We start from the raw sequence: 20,154 nt of genomic DNA, 5'->3' as shown, positions 1-20,154 counted from the left end.
GGGACTTGTGAGGTGTCAGTGAGCGGGCCCTTCTCCAGGCTGCCGCCTTGTAGAAGGCGCATTTCCTGAGTTGGCTGGACATGGCCCAGGGCCACAGACAGAGGGGTACCCACCTGCCACCAGCACCCCTCCCCCGGTCATTCCTGCCATGGTGATGAGGGGAGGCTGTCTCGGGCTCCAGGCTCAAATCCCCAAGTCTGGGGAGGAGGGGAACCCACGGTGGGAAGTTATTCTCCCCAGATCGTAGGCCTTCTTCCTTCTCCTGATACCACCATCCACTCCAGATTGGCCGTGGCCAGTGTCCTTGGGCTGTGCCCTCCTGGGCTGCAGGGAGGGATGTGTCGCAGGCTGAGCTGTGGACCCTGAGATGGAGCTGGCGTCCAGCTGAAGTTCTTGAACTTTCACCACGAGGACTTGTGAAAACACAGATTGCTGGGTCACGCCCCTCAGTGGGGCTTGAGGATCTGCGTTTCTAACAAGTGCTCTGGCAGTATTCCTGCTGCTCTTGGACCCTCTCAGCACCTCGGCCTTCGGGGTGTTTACTGGGGAGTCCCCACCTGCCATGGAAGCGGAGGGAGGGGAGCAGAGTGGCAGAAGGGGCAATCGAGGCGGGGCACAGGCTCAACGGCAGCCTGGACCAACCCTGGGGGCTGTGCTCTGCAGCTGGAATGGCCCTTCCCAGGTGGGCAGACAGGGCCAGGTCTTAGCCCAGGGGCCGTAGAGGCTGAGGGCATTCGTAGTGGCGGAGGCCCCTTCTAGAAAGGGACCTGGCCAGTCCATCCTGGGGATGAATCCTGCACGTTTGCATATTTGCAAACTACACTCTGCGGTGGTCCTGACTTGCCCCAATGCTTAAGCACAGATTTGGCAGCAAGATGTCACCTCGTGTGTTCAGGTGACACACGCCCCGTCACGGCCTCACCACACCCTGTGCCGAGCCCCTTGTTCGTCATTGCGGTGGTTGCCTTTCGAAAGCGTGGATGGTTAGGAAAGGGGATATAAAATTCCTCCATGAAAAGTATTGGCCGTCTGATGTGTCTGGTCTCAGACCCTCGATGACCCGAGAGGGCAAGGCCGCCCCGGCGTCCTCTGCGCTGCTGCTTGGCCCTGCCGTGGCTGGGACACGTGTTGGCCATTTGGAGTGTGAGGATGCCCTTCTTGTTTAAGAGAGGATGCCACCGACTTTCCAGAAGCTTCCCCGTATTCTGACAGAGGGAGACGCAGGAATTCTAGCCCCCTCACGCCCACCCCCTACCAGCCCCACACAGCTGGGCTTCGGCAGGAGGGGGCCGAGCCCTCACCTCCTGGACCCGAGCCCCCGAGATCCGGCCGTGAGTGGCTGGGGAGCTTGTGGGTGGCGCCCCAGCGTCCTCTCCTCGAGGTGAATCACCGTCGGAGCCGGGGGCCAGCTCGGAGCACTGGTGACGGCACAGCGGTTAATCGTTCATGATTCATGGATGGAGGGGCTGCATTATCCCAGCTAATTGCAGCGCTGGAGCCCAGGAATGCCGCGGTCAGAAGTGGGCTTAACTATGCAAACTGTCGGGGAACCGAGGCTGTGAAGCCAGTGCGGCCCAGGCAGCAGGGCCCAGCTCCGCAGCAGTGACCGGGGGCGGCCACGTGGCCCTCCTGGCGATGGGGGGGCTGTGCTGCGGAGGTGGCCTGTCCCCGAGGGTGAGTGCCCCTGCTTCCACCCCCCAGGGTGATGCGACCGCAGAGGGGAGGGGCCCCAGCTGGGAGCTGGGCCGGTTGGGGTCTCCTCCTCGAGGCCACATGGGCTGTTGTCTTCTCTTCCCACGGAGATGGGCGCGGGGACAGGGCGCCCAGCCTCCCGCTCCTGGGGGGTCATCGGGGGAAGTCCAGGGAGGTGGGGCCTGCTCCCTCCCCCATCTCTGGCCTGCAGGCCCTCTTCCCCCCATCTCTCCTGTCTCTGTGTCCCCCGCACCCACCCTCCTTCATCTTCCCTCCCCTCCCCCGCCTCCTCTCCCAGCTCCCTGCCGAGGGACAGGTGACCTTGCTCCCAGTTGCTCTGCACTCCAGAGACTCCCGCGCCTCAGGCAGCTCGCACAGGGGACAGCGTGACCGGAAGGCAAGGCGTTCCAGGCCAGGGCTGGCCAAGCGCGTCCCCGGGGGGCGGGGCAGCCCATGCAGTCGGTGCCGGTTCCCAGACCCTGGCCGCCCCCCCTGGGCCGGTGAAATCGCTTGACGGCTCGCCCCGGTGCCGGTGCCGTCCGGAGGGGCTGCGTAGCAGGCCCCAGCTTGGGCTGAGCTTGTCCCTGCCTGCTGGGTGAGCGCGAGCGTGTTTGCCCCAAACCGCCACCCCGGCCGGGTGGGCCTCCAGCTTGCGGGTCGGTTGGACTTTCCCGGGCCGCCCAGGCCCGCGGGAGGCGGCCGCTTCCGCTCCGCTGGGGGCGGGATTGTGTCCAGATTTAGGGCTCCAGCAAGCAGATGTCCCTGATTCCCTGCCCAGTTTTGTGCTAAGTGGGCAGAGACCTATGGGAGGCTTGTCTAGGCCCACAGTCTCCCAGACACATCCCGGGGGACACAGTTCTCAGGAAGGCCAGGCCCCAGGGTCCCAGCAAGCTAGGCTGCCTTTTTGGGAGACGAGAGACACGGCCTTCTCACGGGCCGTGATGCAGTGGCAGGGGAGAGCCAGCTCCCCGTCGGCACCGTCTGAGACGGACCACACCAAAGGGACAGGAGGACATGGAAAATGTGAGTGTGAGTCAGTCAGACCCCAGGAGGTGAGAGGCTGTGTGGGGCTGACAGACCTCCCATCCGAGCGTTTCAAGCTCGGCTGCCAAGAAACAGGAAATGGTTACCAGAAGAGCAGCATTCGTGTGGTCTGGGCCAGCTCCAGCCACCACAGGAGGGGGCCCCGGGGGAGGGCAGACGGCGACCAAGTTCCAGTCTGTTTTATCCTTCCATCCCAATGTCACCATTCTAGGTGATGCCACAGTGAACAGGACAGACGAGGTCCCCAGAGCTGTCACATCCACGTGGGAGAGGGACAGTGCACAAGTAAATTAGCGTGGTTATTTCAGGTGGTAACAGCAGTTACAGACGGTAAGCTGGGGTCAGGAGGCGGCTGACAGGAGAGAGGGCAGCTTTTAGGGAGCTGACTCTGAAGGCTTCTCAGAGGAGGGATCCTTTGGGCTCCGACCTGAGCGATAAGAAGGAACTGGTCAGGCAGAGCTGGAGGGAGAGTCTCCCAGGCAGAGGACACAGTGAGTGCAAAGGCCCTGAGGCAGGAACAAGTGTGGCATCTTGCAGGAGGAGAAGGTGGGGATTAGGGAGGTAGGTGAGGTGGGCAGGGGGGAGATCGCCCGGCCTTGTGCCGTGGACCACTGATTTTATTCCAAGGGGCGGGACAGGATCGACTGACAGTTAAAACAGAGCCTTAGCTGCCTCAAGCAGGCATCTCCTTGCAGGCAGAACAGACGTCCCGGGCGAGGGTGCTGAACGTTGCTCAAGTTCTGGGGACACGTCTGTGTGCAGCGGAGCGCTGGTGAGTGCCTAACAACCAGCTTTCTGGGGGCGAAGCCCCGACTGTAGCGCGTGCCGATTACCATGGTGTAAACGCTCCCATCATGCTGATTCCAAGCCACCCACTGAACGTGGAATTGGGAAGGGGGCGTGCATAGCGCCTCGGGGGCCGGGACCATATCCTACTTCTGCCACGTGGATGCAGTGGCATGCGAGAGCACAGATAACAGCCAAATGGAGTCAAGTAATCGGGAAGGGATGCATTTTGAGTACTTAGTACCATTGTTTTTATGATAATTTCTTTAATTGTAAAGTTATGCATTTCCAGTTTTAATAACGACTGTTTTTAACAGCTAACCTGCAAAATTCCTGGAAACTGAAGTCTGCACTTGTGAGCTGGTACGCGCCGGCCCAACACACTTATATCTGTGTGTCTCATAAAGGACGCCCCTCACGGGGCAAGGCGGCATCCCCTGCCTGCCTTTTTTTTTTCCAGGAAGCCACATGAACTGGATCAGAATGGTGGGGGCCGAATGTCAGGGAGGGGCTGCCAGCAACAGAAAACTCTTGTGTCTTGGTCCTGACCCCTGACCCCACTCCTCCCACCAACCTTGGGCTCCTGCGATCTCCCTTCCCCCACTGCCAAGAGATAGGGTGTCTCTAGGGCAGACCCCTCCTGGATTTGCTCACTGGAGGCACTCGGCACATAGTACATGCTCAGCAGAGTGTTTGTTGAATGAATGAGTGAGATTGTGCCGCAGTCGGTGTTGCTGGGTGTCGGGAACGTCTCATCAGGCATTTAGAGCACTAAATCTCACCAGCTCCTCCCTGGATGGTTGGTACTACCTTTTCACTGGACTCTTTCCTCTCATTCCTGGAACCAATGGCCACCCCACCCTTGACCCGCTGCCGCATCGCCCTAAAACACGGCGTGGAACACATCAATCCTGCCCACCCTCCACCTTCTGAAAAAAGCCCTCTGGTGCTGTCAGGGCACCTCCCGTATTTCTGAGCACGGGCGTTAAAGCCAGTCAAGCTCTGCAGCCAAGTCTAGTATGTCATTCTGTAAGGACCGTGGGCGATTTCACGTCGGCATGCTTTTGCCTGAAGAAGTCCCCTCCCTGAAACGTCCCCTCTCATCCTTCTCCGCCAAAAGCCTTTGGAGATTCAACTCGGAGGCCTCCTACCTCATCCCCGCTGGTCAGGATGAATCACTGTCACACCTGCCACGTGCTGGGCCTTTTTAAAGTTTTCTTGTCCCTGCAGCCTCCATTTGTCCCGTCCTAGCTCCGTAAGGTTGGGGACTGTATTTTCTGTGACTTGGTGTGCCCCATGGGGGCTCAGAGCGTGCTTGTGGAGGGAAAGAACAGTTTGGCTTAAACGGGGGTGAAGAGGAGCCTGTGGTTCCCCAGGGTGAGAGACAGAGCACCTGCCTGTAGGATCTTGCTCGGAAATGCTGTGTGACCTTTGGTGGGTTAACCTCTCTGTGTCTTTGTATGCTCTTCTATAAAACAGAGATAATGCCAGCATTGTTGGGAGGATTTTGTGAACTGCAGGTATCAAATGAGGAGGAGAAAGCCTCATCACGTGTTCGTTGTGCTTCATCAGCATTTGTTGTTTTTATTCATATCATTTTCTGTGCAGCTCCCAGTCTGGGGCTTCAGCACAGAGCAGGCTCAGTTTGTCCAGCACTCAGCGCTCCGGAAGTAGGGGTCCCTCAGGGATTTGAACTGCTGGCTCTGGCTAACCATAGATCCGGCCAGGTTTTCCTCAGAGCTGTGCTGTGGTTTGGGAGGGACGTTCACGACCAAGCGCTGGGCACGAAGCCCATTGTCAGCATGACCGATGGCATGTCTGGAAAGCAAAGGTGAGCGTCGTCCTGAGCTCCAGAATCATTTGAGACGGTGGAGTCTGGCTTCTGCTTCTTCTCCCGTGTCCACAGGCATCCCCTGCTGCCAGCGGCAAGGGTCCTGGATGTGTTTCGTGAAACAGGGACCCCCGGAAGCCTTGCTTCTCACGGTGTGGTCTGGCAACCAACAGTATCTGGCGTCCCTGGGAGCTACCTAGAAATGCAGGGTCTCAGGCCTGCCCCAGACCCACGGAGTGGGAATCTGCATTTTCCCAATATCCCCAGGCGGTTCGTGTGTGCATTTCAGTTTGAACAGTGCTAGTCGGGAGCAGGGGTGGGCAAACTATGGCCTGCAGGCCAAATCTGGCCCCCCACCCGTGTTTGTAAACAGTTTTGTTGGCGTGTAGCCATGCTCACTTGTTTACACTTTGGCTGTTTTCAAGCTACAAACGGCAGAGTCAGTTGTTGCAAAAGAGACCGATGGACCAATGGTCCTAAAGTGTTTACCATCTGGCTCTTACAGAAAGTTTGCTGGCTCCTTGTCTTATGCTCTGGTCGTCAAACCTGGCTGCCCATTGCAATAACCTGGGAACTTAAACACGCTGATGCCGGGCTCTCACCCTGAGATTCTGATGTGACTGGTGTGGGTGGGTCCTGGGCGTCGGGACTTCCCAGAGCTCCTCAGGTGATCTGTGTGTGCAGTTGTGAGAACAGTGGCTTTAAATTGCCCATGAAACACAGCAAGTGCTGTTCTGCGATCCGCGACGGGCCTGAGATCAGAAGCGGAGCCCTAGTAGGTGTGAATTGTCCCTGAGTTAGCCATCGCCATATCTGCTGTCCTCTGACGTCGAAGGCTTTCGGGGACTGAGGCGGCTGACGGGGGCCTGGCAGTTGGGCCTCCCTCTCACGCCGTCAATCTCCCAGAGTGAGTGGAGCAAGCATCCCGACGACAGCCGCTCACCTCCTGTGCCCACCAGGAGGCCAGGCAGGTGGTCACCATTGTGCCTGGCGGTCCCTCCCAGTGGAAACCACGTTTAAGACCAGGACTGACATGGGGTTTCTCCCTTTCATCCTTTTCCACTCGCATCACTCAGCTCGGGGCACACGGACACCTCACCAGAGGGAGGTGGAGTTCAGGCCCCAGGAAACCGGGAGCCCGTCCACGGGGTTCTGTGCCACGGCTCCAGGGTGGCTCTGAAGTCGCCGTACCCACTTCTCCCAGAGGGTGGGGTGTGGGAGTCGCCTGCCCCTGCCCTGGAGTGTCAGGGAGAAGGTCATGGAGTCTGACCCCGGGATCACGCACCTGGGTGGGACGCAACGGGAATAATGACTGGGTTCTAGTGCTGACTGGGACTTTGGACCCTCCTCACGAGACTGGGTGGGGCAGGTGGCGGGGGGGGGGGGGGGGGGGGTGGAGATGGCAGGAGGGAGAGAGGCCTGGGTGTAACCAGGGTCAACTCAGGCTCTGGGTTTGAATCCTGGCATTGCTGTTTCCCAGCTTTGGCAGTGCCTCAGTTTCCTCTTCTGTAAAATGGGAGAAAGATGGGGGTTGGTAAAGGAGATGAGGGAGTACATAAAACATGTGCCCGGCACATGGCACTTGGAGCTCTTTTTATTATTAATGCTGTGAAGTGGATGATTATTCAGGGGAGGGGGTCGTTCGGGGCTGGCCCAGGCCCAGATCGGGACTCTAGGAATCTTGCAAGGGGGACGGGGTAGGCTAGGCAGAAAGGGGCAGGGATGCCCATAGCACCCCCATCTGAGGCCCAGAATGCTGACCAGGGTGCGGAGTTGGGTGAGACTCAGCGGGGCTTTGGGGGCGACAAGATCACGCCCGCTCCCCACTCTGAGACCCCCTTTTCCCTTGCTCTGAGACCGTGCAGCTTTGCCAGTCTGAACCTCAGTTTCTTCCTCTGCAGAATGGGAGCAGTGATCACTGCCCTTTTCCGCCCGAGGCAGGCTAAGGGCAGTACGTGGAATAGTATTGATATTTGCAGGGCGCTCGGCGTGCTACGGAGAAGGAGCAGCCCCCCTGGACGAACCCCAGGTCACTGTTACTGCTGGTTCTTTCATCTTTGCCTTTATCCTCAGGACTGCAGAGGGGCTGGGAGCTGGTCAATAGACTGTGCACAGCGCAGTGTCGGGCGTGTAGGAAGCTCTTGGGAAATGCTGGCATCTTTCGCAGTGGGGCTTTTTGAGGATTTGGAGGGGGACGGTGGCAGGAGGGCCCCGGGCAGGAGGGCGCAAGGTGCAGACTCGCTGGGCAGCAGCCCTGGTCAGCCGTGCTGGCCGTGCCGGGGGCAGACAGTGGCCTGCTTGGCGGCCCACGGATGAGATTCCAGGGGGCCTGGAGACCCCACCAGCCTGGACCCAGGGGACAACAACAGCTGCTCCAGGAGGGAAGCCTGGAGTCGGCTGCTGGGAGGGACAGCAGGTAAAGCTCTGGAGTGAGGCTGCAGCCCAGCTGGGCGTTCTTGGCACCAACGGTGGTCTTAGGAGATGTCACGCTCCCTGCCGTTGGAAAGCCCCGGCCCTGCCCTTTCTGGCCCTGGGCGTCAGGTTCCTGGGTGTGCAGAAGCCGGGCATGTCTCACTGGTGGCCACAGCAGCCGTGCCGAGCAGCCCCCAGGGAGGGGGAACCCTCCTCAGTCGGCCGTGCCATCTTCCCCTGCTCTGGGTCCTGGTCCCTGGTCCCCCTCATCTTCTCCGCCCCAGCTCCCACCTGCGGGGCCAGCTCCAGCCGAGGCTCCGCGTGTCAGGGGTGGGAGGCGGCCACAGCTCCCCGGCTGTTGGAAGTTTAGTGTTTCAGGGTTTGGGGTGGTGGTGAGGGTCAGGCTAGTTCAAGGACACTGGGCCACCCGTCGGGAATTGACAGCAACGTAGCAGGGGATAGAGGGAGGCTGTTGCCCCCCTCCAGCCCCTCCTCTTACAGAATAGAGAGAAGGGGGCAGACCTGAGCCAGGAGGTTCCAGGGTGGACACTGCTGCAGCCTCGGGAAGCCCACGGTTCCCCGTGAATGTGCAGGCCCCCGCTGTGTGCCCCGGCGTCCACAGAATGCCTGTATCTGGCCCCTGTGTTTAGCCGCATCGTGAGTCATAAATTAAAGCTACAGAGAGGGGCAGGGGGGGATTGGTGGTGGTGAGGTCACAGGCCAGGACAGCCTGTGCCAGGGACTGGCTTGCGTTCCTGGTGTGGAGGAAAGATGGGGAGGAAGGGAACCGGGAGCCCTCGAACCCCACCCTTACCTTCCCCGTGGGCTTCGGGTTTCTTTCTCCTTGGTTGGAGAATTGGTGTGACCACGCCCCTCAGTACACACTGAAAGGCTTTGTGGCGTGTTTGTTTTCATTTCACTTGGCTCAGTGGGATGGAAAGATGGTCTGGTTTGGCAGCTGCCTGCAAGGAGGACTTTGGGGTGGCCAAGAGAATCAGTGTGTGCCTTAAAAGAAATCAGGCTGGACAGAAAGGGTGACGGTGTGGGGAGGAGCTCCCACTTCCCCCCTGTCTTGGTGAGGGCAGTGTCAGCACCTGTCCCGCCCACTTGGGAAGGAGATGAAAGGAACAGGCAGGCCTGCAGGGTGGGGGAAGGGTGGCTGGTTTTGCTGTGAGCCCCTTTGATCTCTCCTGTCCAGCGGGGCCTGCTCTTTTCCCCTCTGAGGGCTGACTGGCGTGAGAGGAAGACCAGGCCCATGGCAGCAAAAGTGGACCCTCATCATAGCAGCAACCATCCTCACACGGGCCCCCGGGAACCTGGGGACAACACTTCCATCTGCCCATTTTACAGACGTGGAGACTGAGGCTTAGAGAGATGGCCTGAGCTTTGTCAGGCGCAGGCAGGCTGGGGCGTCAGGGTGTGACCCAGGTTTCCCCATGTTCACCATGCTCTTGCCTGAAGCTGACCAGGGCCCCCTCCCTCTTGCCTTGGGGGCTTCCACCCCACGTAAATACTGGTGCCAGATGCCAGCTCTGTAAGGGGAATCTCATTTCAGCTTCCCCGCCCCTGGCTGAGGGGTCGGCACGATTTCGAGGGGAAGAATCAGAGCACAGAGAGGTCAAGACCCTCATCCAAGGTCACACAGTCACCAAGTGAAAGAGGCCAGGCGTCTAACACTAGCAGTTTCTATACCTCACCCCGTGACTCCTGCCTCCCCTGCCCAGCTCACACCACAGGGAGGCTCTGGGTTCCGAGCCCCGCTCCCCGCAGCGTCCTCTGCCGGCGGCCTCTTCCCGGCCGACACCGCTAGGTCCCCGCTCCTCTCCCAGCTTGCTGGGCCCAGGTGCAGAGCCTCACCTGCCTCACTGTTTTCCTCTCCCCCGCCCTCCCCTGGGACCCGGCAGCAACAGCAGCAGCAGCAGATGCCCCGCAGCAACCAGGAGGAGAAAGATGAGAAGGAGAAGGAGAAGGAGGCCGAGAAGGAGGAGGAGAAGCCGGACGTGGAGAATGACAAGGAGGAGCTGATCAAGTAAGGCTGCCCGACCGCCCAGCAGGGGCCTGGCCGCGGCCCCCGGGTGGGGGGTGGCAGGGCCGGGGTCCGGGCTCAGCCTGATCCGGGGCCCGCGGACGGCCCTCTGTAAGGGGGTGTGAGGATGCGGCGTCTACGCATCGCCTGCCTTGAAGGGAGGCGTGTTCTGCTCTGCCTGTCCCCGACAGCCCCCCTTCCGGAAGCCCGCTCCTCTCTCTCCTCCCACCCGCCCGCCCGCCCTTTCTCGGAGCCTCTGGAGACCTCGGAGACTGATAGCTCATTTGAGCTCCACTCCTGAGCGAATAAATCCAGGCAGTGACTCTGGAACTCTTTGCCTCCTCTCCTCCTTCCCCTCCTCGGCCGAGTCTCCTGAGATGCTGGGAGCGGGAGGGGGGGTCAGAGGCGCTCGCTGCTCACGGAGGGACTAGGTATGCAGGCAGGCGGCAGCCCTCACCTTGAGAATTATCGCTGTCAGTGTGAGTTCTTGCAGATCAAGGCACAGCCTCGCCTCGGGGTGGCGGGGGGGGGGGCCCCACCGACAGCCTCCCGTGCCTGCCGGGGGGCGGGAGCACAGCCAGCTGGAGATTCACTCCGAGGAAGCGGGAGTGGGCACGGCTTAGCGCCAGGTACCTGGAGTGGGCTCAGGAATGTGGCTTCTGAGAACATCTGGCTTCGTTCGTTACCCCTTGTCTCCCAGACGCTCCTGCGAGGCCCTTCAGGAAGATGAATGGAAGGCGGAGGTGATAAATCTGAGCAGCCCCGCAGTAAACTCTCCTGAGTCGGCTTCTGAGAAAGTCCCGGCCCCAGTTATTGAGGTCACATGCTCCCCACACGCCTGGCTCGGCCTGCATAAGACCGGCAGGAAACTTCCCTCTTGCGTTTTCTGCAGGACACAGTGGTTCATGATAATACAGAAGGCAAAGTCAGTGTCATTTATAGGGCCCCTTGGGGGACGTCTCCTCTTTCGGGAGTAAAGTGGCCTGAAGAGTGTACCAGCCTGCACCCCCATGCCGTTAATCCAGTAATCTTGCAGACAGAGAGCGGAGAGCACCTCTGTTTGGTGTATAAAATGGTCTTGCAGATAGTCACCAGCCCACACCCCTACTTGGTGAATAAAATAGCCGGTCAGTTAACTCCCAGCCCACGTCCCTGTTAGGAGAGTAAAGCAGACAACAGCTACCAGCCGTACTCCCTCGTCTGGTGAATAAAGGAGCCTTGCAGATTGCTACCAGCCAGCCCTCACCCCAAGCTTTTTCCCCCTTTCCTACCCTCTGATGAGTAGAAAATCGCTGGCAGCCAGCGCTCATCTTGCTAAGGAAAAGCGGGTCTCTTGAAACTGCCATCTAGGTTCCCAGCTCCGGTGAAACCATCCCCGTCTCCCCTCCCTGGCCTTTAGGGAGAAGACGGATGACACCTCTGGGGAAGACAACGATGAGAAGGAGGCAGTGGCCTCCAAAGGCCGCAAAACCGCCAACAGCCAGGGAAGACGTAAAGGCCGTATCACCCGCTCAATGGCCAATGAGGCCAACAGCGAGGAGGCCATCACCCCGCAGCAGAGCGCCGAGCTGGGTGAGTCTCGGGCTGGGGAAGGGGCGCCGCAAGCACAGCAGGCTCAGAGTCCCAGCATTAGCTGCAGACTCGCTGTGTGACCTGGGGCGAGTTCCTTAACCTCTCTGTGCCTCAGTGGCCTGCCTCATCGGCACTGCGGTTGCCTGTAATGCCTGTAACCGTGGGGTGAGCGTTTTCGTGACTTTGTGTGTAGGAAGGGCCTAGAACAGTGCCTGGGGCATGGGAAAGGCTCACTGGCTGTCAGCCGTGCTTATTCCAGAGCTGGAGAGTTCACATAAAATTCCAGATCACCAATTTGGTTTTGTTTTTCACTCAGAAGATCTGGCCTTGGGACTTCCCTGGTGGTCCAATGGTTAGGACTCTGCTCTTTCAGTGCCAAGGGCCTGGGTTCAATCCCTGGTCGGGGAACTAAGATCCCGCAAGCCGCCGAAAAACCACCCCTTTTTGCGGGATCTTAGTTCCCCGACCAGGGATCAGACCCACGCCCCCTGCAGTGGAAGTGTGGAGTCTTAACCACTGGACCTCCAGGGAAGTCCCTGTACCTTCATTTCTGTGGGCCTCAGTTTCTCCTTCTGCTAGTGGGTGCCCACCCTCAGGTGCTCTGAGCCTCATGCCCTACCCCAAGGGGGGAAACAAAAGAGAGAAGAATTGAGTAGCAGTTCCCAAGTTCGGCCACAGGGGGGCAGCCGGTGTGTGCTTGCTGTCTGTAGCGTTTTGGCCGTTTGGGGCCTGCCCTCCAGCGTGTGCAGGAACCCCGACCCGTGGCCTGAGTGTTCAGGCTGAGGCCCCAGCCACCTGGATGTCTTCCCAGGGTGGGCGTTGATGGAGGTGATGTTTCCTGTCTCACAGACGCCCCCCTCGTCCACACCCAGGGTTTGTGCCAGGCACCTCTTCCTTCTCCCCGTGGGAGGTCATTGGTACCCATTTCATAGATGGGCTGTTTGAACCTTAGAGAAGGGATGTTGCCTCTGTAAAGTCCGAGTCAGTTGGGGTTCAAACCCAGCCCGCTGGCCGCAAACCCCGTGCAGCTCCTGTGGGCTGGTGCCGGAGTGCCCGGAGACCCAGGGCAGGTGGGTTCCCTTCAGGAGTGCACTAGCGCACCTGACTTCTGGGGAAGCTCTTCTGGGGCCCAGGCTGACGTTGGGGCCGGATGGCGGAGCGGAAAACACAACCCCAGGCCCTCTGATGGGCACCTCCCACCCCAGGCTCCGCTTCCACAGCCTGTCTCTGGGGGTCCCGTGGGAGGAAAGGGGAAAACTGGCCATGGCAGCAGGGAGCGGGGGAGCTGCCCGAACTCTCCTCTGATGGTCAGCGGCCTTTACCAAGCGCATACTCTGTGCCTAGCGCTGTTCCAGGCACTGAGTCCGTGAAGCTGACGTCCCTCACGCTCGCCCCCCTCACGGCGTCTTAAGCGACTTTCAGGGGAGAACGGGGGCTCACGTGTAGGGGAACTCGGAGGAGAGGCTCAGAAACAGCCACAGCAGACACTCGGCCAACTCCCCCGACTCCAAGGCAGCTGCGTTCCTTCTCAGTAACACGGGAAGCCTCATCCTTGTACCGCATGAGTCAGGGGAGAATACAGTAATCACCCTGTAGAGCAGGGCCCTCCAGCAGGGGACAGGTGGCCATGTCTGGAACCGTTTTTGATTGTCCCAGTTGGAGTGGGGGATCCTGGCACCTAGTGGGTAGATGCCAGGGCTGCTGCTCAACACCCCACAATGCCCAGGGCAGCCCCCATGATAGGGGATCGTCCGGCCCCAGTGGGTCCACGCTCAGGTGAGGTCCCTGCCCATCTGAAGCTCACGTCCCTCCTCGTCTCCCCCCGCCTTCACGTGGTCACCGTGCTCCCAGCCGAGTGCATACAGAGGCTGCTCAGGGTCCAGGCCCTGGCCCACCTCAGCGTCCCCCTCTGTAAAACAGGGTGCCTGCATACCCTCCACCCCAGCAGGTGCCCCGAGTAGCCAGAGGCAGAGAAAGCGCCCCGCTCCAGGCTGCTGCCAACACGCTGTGTCTTCCTTTCCAGCTTCCATGGAGATGAACGAGAGTTCTCGCTGGACCGAAGAAGAGATGGAAACAGCCAAGAAAGGTGAGGGGTTTCTGGCCGCTCTAATTGCCCTCGTTGGGCATCCGGGTCCTGCAGCTCGTGTGGTGGGGAGGAGGTTGGCCTGTGCCCTTAAACGGGGCTGTGGTGTGGTCTGCAGGGGGCAAGCTCCGCTTCTGGGTGTTCTCAGATTGGCCACGTCTCCTCGGAGCCTGTTTTGTCCTCCAGAAAATGGGTCTGTGTGGCCATGTTGTCGGTGTACGGCTTCCGTGGCCACTGGGGCCAGCACGTCGTGGCTTTGCAGACAGAGTGGCGGCAGAGCACCTGGGTGCCTTGGGAGGTGCAGAGCCTGCTGGCGGCCACCGCGGCGGGGTCACGGGGTCAAGCTGTCCCCCTTCGCTGCGCCGTCTCCCTGCGCTGTGGTGCTGACCCCACGTTCTCTGTAGAAGCCACCAGCACATTCATTGTTCACTGGAGCCAGAATGGCTGGGCCCTTGACTTCCTGGCTCAGTGACCAATCTCTGGGCCTCAGTTTCCCCATCTGTGAAAAGAGAGGGGTATCCGGGTTGGCCAAGAGAAGCCAGAGATAACAGGCACTGAGGGTCCCAAGGATGGCCCGGTGTCGATGCCCCGGCCCCCATCTCTGGGAGATGCTCCAGCTGCCCTTCCCTCTCCGGTGCCCAGTGCGGGGTGGGGGGGCCGTCAGCCCAGCTCAGCGCCGGCAGGAAGGCCAAGGCTGGGGTGGCATCTGAGCCCCGTTTTGCCTGCTTGCTCTCATTCATCTTGACCCCAGCCCTGAGAGGTGAGTCTTGTCTCCGGCCGCTTTGCAGATGAGGGAGTGAGTAGCAGAGGCCGAGGACGGCCCGGGCCTGGAGCTGGTGACCTGGGCCTCCCGGCTCTCGTCCCCAAGGTCCTGCTGAGGCCCCACTGCTGACGTGCAGCTTCTTTGTGCCCAGAGCTCCAGGTCATGACTCAGGGAGGGAGCAAATGGCCTTTCTGATGAAGGACCCAGGTGCACAGGGACGGTTGTGTGCGAGGACAGCTGGGCCTGGAGGCTGAGACCTTGGACCATGGGCTGCCTGCCCTGCCCACCCCCTCCCCTCCCCCTGCCCCGGGAAAGGGTGCCTAGGGGCCTGAGGGTCTGGTCCTGGTGTTTCAGAAACTGACCAGGAGCAGCCCCAGACCTGATCAGGCCCCCTACGTGGGGCCGGGCCCCTCCGCTCAGGGCTCCTGTCCGGGCACGCTGTCCCTCGGAGGCTCCAGACCTCCTTCCTCCAAGCTCCCAGCCCTCTGGTGAGGCCGGCCTGGAGGAAGGGCCGGGCTGGACCCTCAGCAGCATTCAGAAGAGGAGGCACTGCCCTGCTTCCTCTCGCAGGTGAGGTCCTATTTTCAGCATCTCAGAGGAGCACTGACGGGGGCCTGTGGGCATAGTCTCTGGCTGCCAGCGGGCAGTGGGTGCTGTCAGCCCCCCAAGGGGGCCACGTTGTCCTTTTCTTCTCTCTTCTGTGTCTAGTTTGTGGTTTTTGGCATGGATTCACCATGGGGTGCAAAAGAGGCTTTATTTGAAAATGTGTGATTTTTTTCCCCCTTTAATTTTGGTGAAATACATATAACGTAAAAATCTACCATTTTAATCACTTTAAAGTGTACAATTCAGCAGCATTAAGTACATTCACAGCGTTGTGCAGCCATCACCACTCTCTAGTCCCAGAACTTTCTATCACCCCAAACGGAAACCCCATACCCATTAGCAGTCATTCCCCATTCTCCCCAAGCCATGCCAACCTCTGGTGCCCACTATTCCGCTTTCTGTCTCTATGGATTTGCCTGTTTAGGACTTCGGCGTGAATGGAATCATATAACATATGCCCCTTTGTGTCTGGCCTCTCTCAGCATCATGTTGTTCAGGTCCATCCATGTCGTAGCCTGTGTCAGCACCTCATTCCTTTTTATGGCTGAATTGTATTCCTCCATGTGGACAGAGGAGTTCTATTTATCCATTCATCCGTTGCTTGATGGACACTTGGGTCGTTTCCACCTCTTGGCTATCGTGAGTAATGCTGTTGTGAACATTTGTATAGAATTACATGGTTTTTTTAACCACACGTGAGACCCTGGGATCTCAGCCACCGGCAGTGATATTGCCCGGGGACCCACCCACCAGGGCCGTGAGGGGCTCCACGCGCACGTCCCAGGGCTGCCAGCCTGTGCTGTGTCTTCTGTCGTCATGACAGCCCCATCCCCAGCTCCCTCCCAGTTGCCCGGGAACCGGGAGTCGGCTGAGTCAGAGGCGGCCCTCTCTCTTCCTTTGGGAGACGGCTGGGGATGAGTCACCCGCCGGCTGAGACGGGAGTGTGCCCCACTGTCTCAAGGTTGAACCCTCAGTGGCGGCAGCGAGCTCATCCTGGGTCCTGCCCGCGGAGACGGCAGCGTGCGAGTCCCCCCGGGGACCGTGCACGCCGAGGCCCTGCTCAGTGGCATTTGTGATGATGTGATGAGCGCCAGTGTGCTTGTCCGCCGTGAATTATAGCAATCTGGACAATTACCGCTCAGGGTGGCCGCTAATGGCTGCATGTTCCAGGCGGCGGGAGGGGGTCGGGGCCGGGAGGCAGGTGCTGGCAGCCCCTAGGACTCCTCCTCCACAGTGGGCGGAGGTGGAGGGACCAGGAATGTTCCAGTGCCCCCGGCCCGCAGAAACCCAGGAAGGTACCCAAAACCCAGCTGTGCTCGAGACACATGGTACCCACCCATCCTCCTACCCATTTACATCGACCCAGTGCCTCACCCTGTGCAGGGCAGGGGTACCCAGAGATGAGCCAGCCCTGGTCCCTCCCTCGGGGAGCCCAGGAAGTGAGCAGCCAGGTGTCCTCAGGGCCTTGGGACCACTGAGCCTGCCCCAGGCATCCCAGGAGACTTCCAGGAGCCAGGCCTAGAAGGATGAGCTGCAGAGGGTCCCCCCTTCCCAGAGAGAAATTGGACCTCAGCCTCTGGACCTTTTAGCTCTGTGACCGCAGGCAAGCTAGTCAACCTCTCTGTGCCTCAGTTTCCTCATCTGTGCAATGGGAATTACAGTATCACCCACTGTATGAGTTTCCTGGGGCTGCCGTAACAAAGTACAAACTTAGTGGCTTAAAAACAACAGAAATGTATTCTCTCCCAGTTCTGGAGACCGTGAGTCCGAAATCAAGGTGTGGGCAGGGCTGGGTTCCCTCTGAGGGCTCCAGGGGAGGGTCCTGCCTCTCCTCCTCCAGCCTCTGCTGTTGCTGGCAATCCTCGGCACTCCTTGGCTTCTAGACATTCCAATCCCTGCCTGCGTCGTACATGGCTGTCTTCCCTCTGTGTGTCTCTGTCCAAATTTTCCTCTTCTTATAAGGACCCACCCTAATCCAGCATGACCTCATCTTAACTCGATCACATCTATAAAGACTTTTTTTCCAAATAAGGTCACATTCACAGGTTACAGGTGGGTGGACGTGAAATTTGGTGGCGGGTGGGGAGCACTGTTTAATCCAGTGACAACCACCTTTGTGGGGTTTTGGTGAAAGAAAACAGAAGCGCTTACAGGGGTGGTGACTTAGACACTCTGAGTTCCCTGTCACTGTTTGTAATGATAACCAGCTCCTCAGCCTTGTGACCCTGGCCTGGCCCATACCTGTCTTGGCCTCGTTTTCCCTCGTCCTCCAAAATGAGGCTGGGATGCCATCACCGAGGGGCATTATAAAAGTGGCATGAGCCATATTCGTGCAGTCCTTGGTATACAGTACGTGCTCGGAAGCGGCAGGCCTGCAGTTCAGCACACAGACTCTGGAGCCTTTCTTCCTGGGTTTGAGTGCCGGCTCTGTCCCTTGTGGGTGTGTGACGCTGAGCAGTGCCTGCACTTCTTGGGGCCGCAGGGAAGGGAGTTGGAGGTGAGTAGCCTGCTGAGCAAGTGTAGAATGACATTTGGAGGTGGTTTCACAGCGCTGGGGAAGGGCCCTTGGGCTGACACCCAAAGCACGAAATAACATTAAGTCACACTATCAAGTACTCGTCGGTACGCCTGGGTACCGGGTACAGCTAAAGGCGTTATATATATCAAGTCACTTCATCCCCACTAGCCTTATGAGGCAGATGCTATGACTAGTTTCTTTATCCAGATGATGAAATTGAGACCGAGAGAGGTTAAGTGAGCTGCCCAAGGTCACACAGCTGTTGATTGGTGGAGCTGGGATTTGAACTCACACACTCTAGTTACAGAATGGGAATGGGGCTGGTGTGAGGTTTGCATGAGTGAGTCCATGGGCCTGGCTACTATTAATCAGATAACGAGAGAGGGAAGGGCCTCCCAGCAAAGGAATAGCATGTGCAAAGGCCCTGTGGCAAGGGCAGCGTGGTCAAGTAAGAAGCTATTAAAACCCAGAGAACGAGGGGAAGAGAGGCAAGGAATGGAGAGGCCGTCGGGAGGGCCACCCCTCACCCCCGGGCCTTACCAGCTGTGGGATAGAGTGTGGCTGTTACTCTGAGAGCATGGGGAAGACCGTTGCATGAGGTGGAGTGGGACAGGGGACAGGATAGCTGCAGGGTTCCAGGTTGGCAGGTGGGGGCACCTGCTCCTTCCTTTGTGCTTGGAGTCAGGGCTGCCTGTCCTGGGGCTCATACCAAGTGAGAACTGAGCATGTGCAGGGCAGCCTCAGGGAGCTGGCCGCCTGCCCTCGGGCCCAGCGCCATGCTGGGCAGGCACTAGGCTGGGATGTGAGGCTCTAGTTCCCCTGGGAAAGGTCAGCCTCGCCTGGCTTGCAGTCTCGACCCAGCTGTGTGGGAGGCCCAGGGCTCTGCTGGCAGCTCCTCCTGGTCCCCAGCCCCCTTCTCTGGCGGACAGGGCGCCAGCTGTGGAGGGGGCAGGGAAGCCCCCGGGCACACCATTCCAGACCAGAAATAGGCACTGGCCCAGCTCCTGGCCGCCGGCCCCTCCCTGGCCTCGAGTGGCCTGCCTGGTGAGGAGGGAGAGGGCGAGGTGTGCGGCCCCAGAGTAGGGTGCTGCAGGGACCAGGCCCTGGTGGCCCCAAGCAACGCCTATTGGGCCGGATGGAGCCCAGGTGGACCCCGAACTCTCCCCCAGTAACTCCAGGCTGTCTCTGCCTGCAGGACTCACCCCCTTTCATGGGGACCGAGGGAGAAACCACTAATTGCTTTGCACCTCCAAAACGCTTGTTGTGCACACTGGCTGGTTTAATTAGTTTTTACGGATGAAGAGTCTGAGGCTTGCGGAGGGGAGGTGTGAGTCCCCAGCCCTGGAACTTGGAAATGCCGGGCCTACCATCCACATGTCTGTCATCAAAGCCTCATGCCGTCCTCACTGCAGGGACGAAGGGAGAGCGATGGCCTCTGTGCTTGGACAGCCGTGCACCTGCCCACCGGTGCTCACGACGGGCAGCGTGGCGCTGTGGTTAGCGCACAGGGCTGGCGGCTGAGGCACCAGGGTTCGGGGTGCTGCGTCACTTCTGAGTATGGGCATCAGGGAGGGCCCAGCAGGAGACGGGGCCAGCGCCTGGAGTGGGGACTGAGGACAGTTGATGTACAGGAGCGGGGTGGCCTTAAAGGTTGTTAGAAGGGACCCTGCAGCATCCCAGGGCTGGCATCAGTGGGGAGCTGTCGCCACCTCTGGCTGGAGAGAGACTGCTGAGCTTTGTCTTGGGTGCGCTCTCCCCCGACCTGAATGCTTCTGACATGTGGGAAACAGGCCACTGTGATGGTTCAGAAGGAGGAGAGAGTCGGGGTTTCTGCATGAACTCGGGGGACAGCCAGACACCAGGGCAAGCTCCAGGCCACTCTCTTGTTCCTTGTCAGCACCCTGGAAGGTAAAGTCAAGCATCTCCCAGCCCGCCTGCGCTCCCAGGAGCAAAATCCGCACGTGGGCGTTCAAGCTGGTGCTTCCTCAGGGAAAGGGACCCCTGGCAGGTTACACAGCAGTGATGGTGTCTGTTACCACGTCGTGGCTGCTGGCCGGTTCCAGCATTTTGCACGAATGATATTACTTAATCCTCCCAAGGGACCCTCAAGGCGAGTTCTCCACATTTGCAAACACACGTGTGCGTGCACACACACATATGCACACACACGCACACATGCCTTCTGCTTTGCAGATGGGAAAACTGAGGCCCAAGGGGCAGTGAGCTGGAGCTTGCCCAGCAACTAACATAGAGCCGCTTGGCCCTGGGAGCAAACCACTTGGCTGTGCTCTATGGGAAAACTTGACATTGAACACATAACATGGCATTTTTCCCAAAGTGGTAGGGTATCGGGTCGCACACAGGTGATTTTTTTTTTTTTCATCTTAATAGGTGATCATGTATTGGGAGATCATTGGCTTTGATCATGTATTGGGAGATCACATCGTCACTGTGATTTGCAGATGTAATAGCTGAAGCTGAGGCTAATGTAGGCACCGAGGCTTATTTTGAAAAGAGTAGACGGAAAGAAAAGTTAACTTGGACTTACTTGGAAGGTAAGTCCAAGTTCAGGTGTGAAGTTGTCTGGCGGGAGTGTCAGAGGTTCAGATACACAGTAGGCTCCCGGCAAGGTCGCCAACCAAGGGCTGGGTCCAAGTCAAACCCACCCAGGGCTTGGAGTTTCCAAAATAAGGAAGTGGCATGACTCAGGACTAAGTCTGCTGGATTTTTCCCCCCTCCTTGGATAGTGTTTTAGGCAGAAAATCTTGTTTTGCAAACTGGAGTTTCTCTTGGTAAGTGGCATTTGGCGGGAGGGGTGTGG

The 20,154-nt window shown here is 59.1% G+C and overlaps 1 protein-coding gene across 22 annotated transcripts in view; it reads left to right on the top strand.

Moving 5' to 3' along the window:
• Positions 1–20,154, top strand: part of NCOR2 (nuclear receptor corepressor 2) — a 225,217-nt gene that overhangs the window by 141,451 nt on the left and 63,612 nt on the right. For all 22 annotated transcript variants that reach the window (XM_057525959.1, XM_057525958.1, XM_057525940.1 and 19 more), the window contains 3 exons: positions 9,670–9,794; positions 11,191–11,363; positions 13,387–13,449. In XM_057525959.1, the coding sequence (XP_057381942.1) occupies positions 9,670–9,794; positions 11,191–11,363; positions 13,387–13,449 (361 nt within the window). The remainder of the gene's footprint in view (positions 1–9,669; positions 9,795–11,190; positions 11,364–13,386; positions 13,450–20,154) is intronic.

Source organism: Balaenoptera acutorostrata, chromosome 13 (assembly GCF_949987535.1).
Source record: "Balaenoptera acutorostrata chromosome 13, mBalAcu1.1, whole genome shotgun sequence".
Lineage (NCBI taxonomy): Eukaryota > Metazoa > Chordata > Mammalia > Artiodactyla > Balaenopteridae > Balaenoptera > Balaenoptera acutorostrata.
The sequence above is the reverse complement of the archived record's forward strand: the minus strand, read 5'-3'. Positions and strand labels throughout refer to the sequence as shown.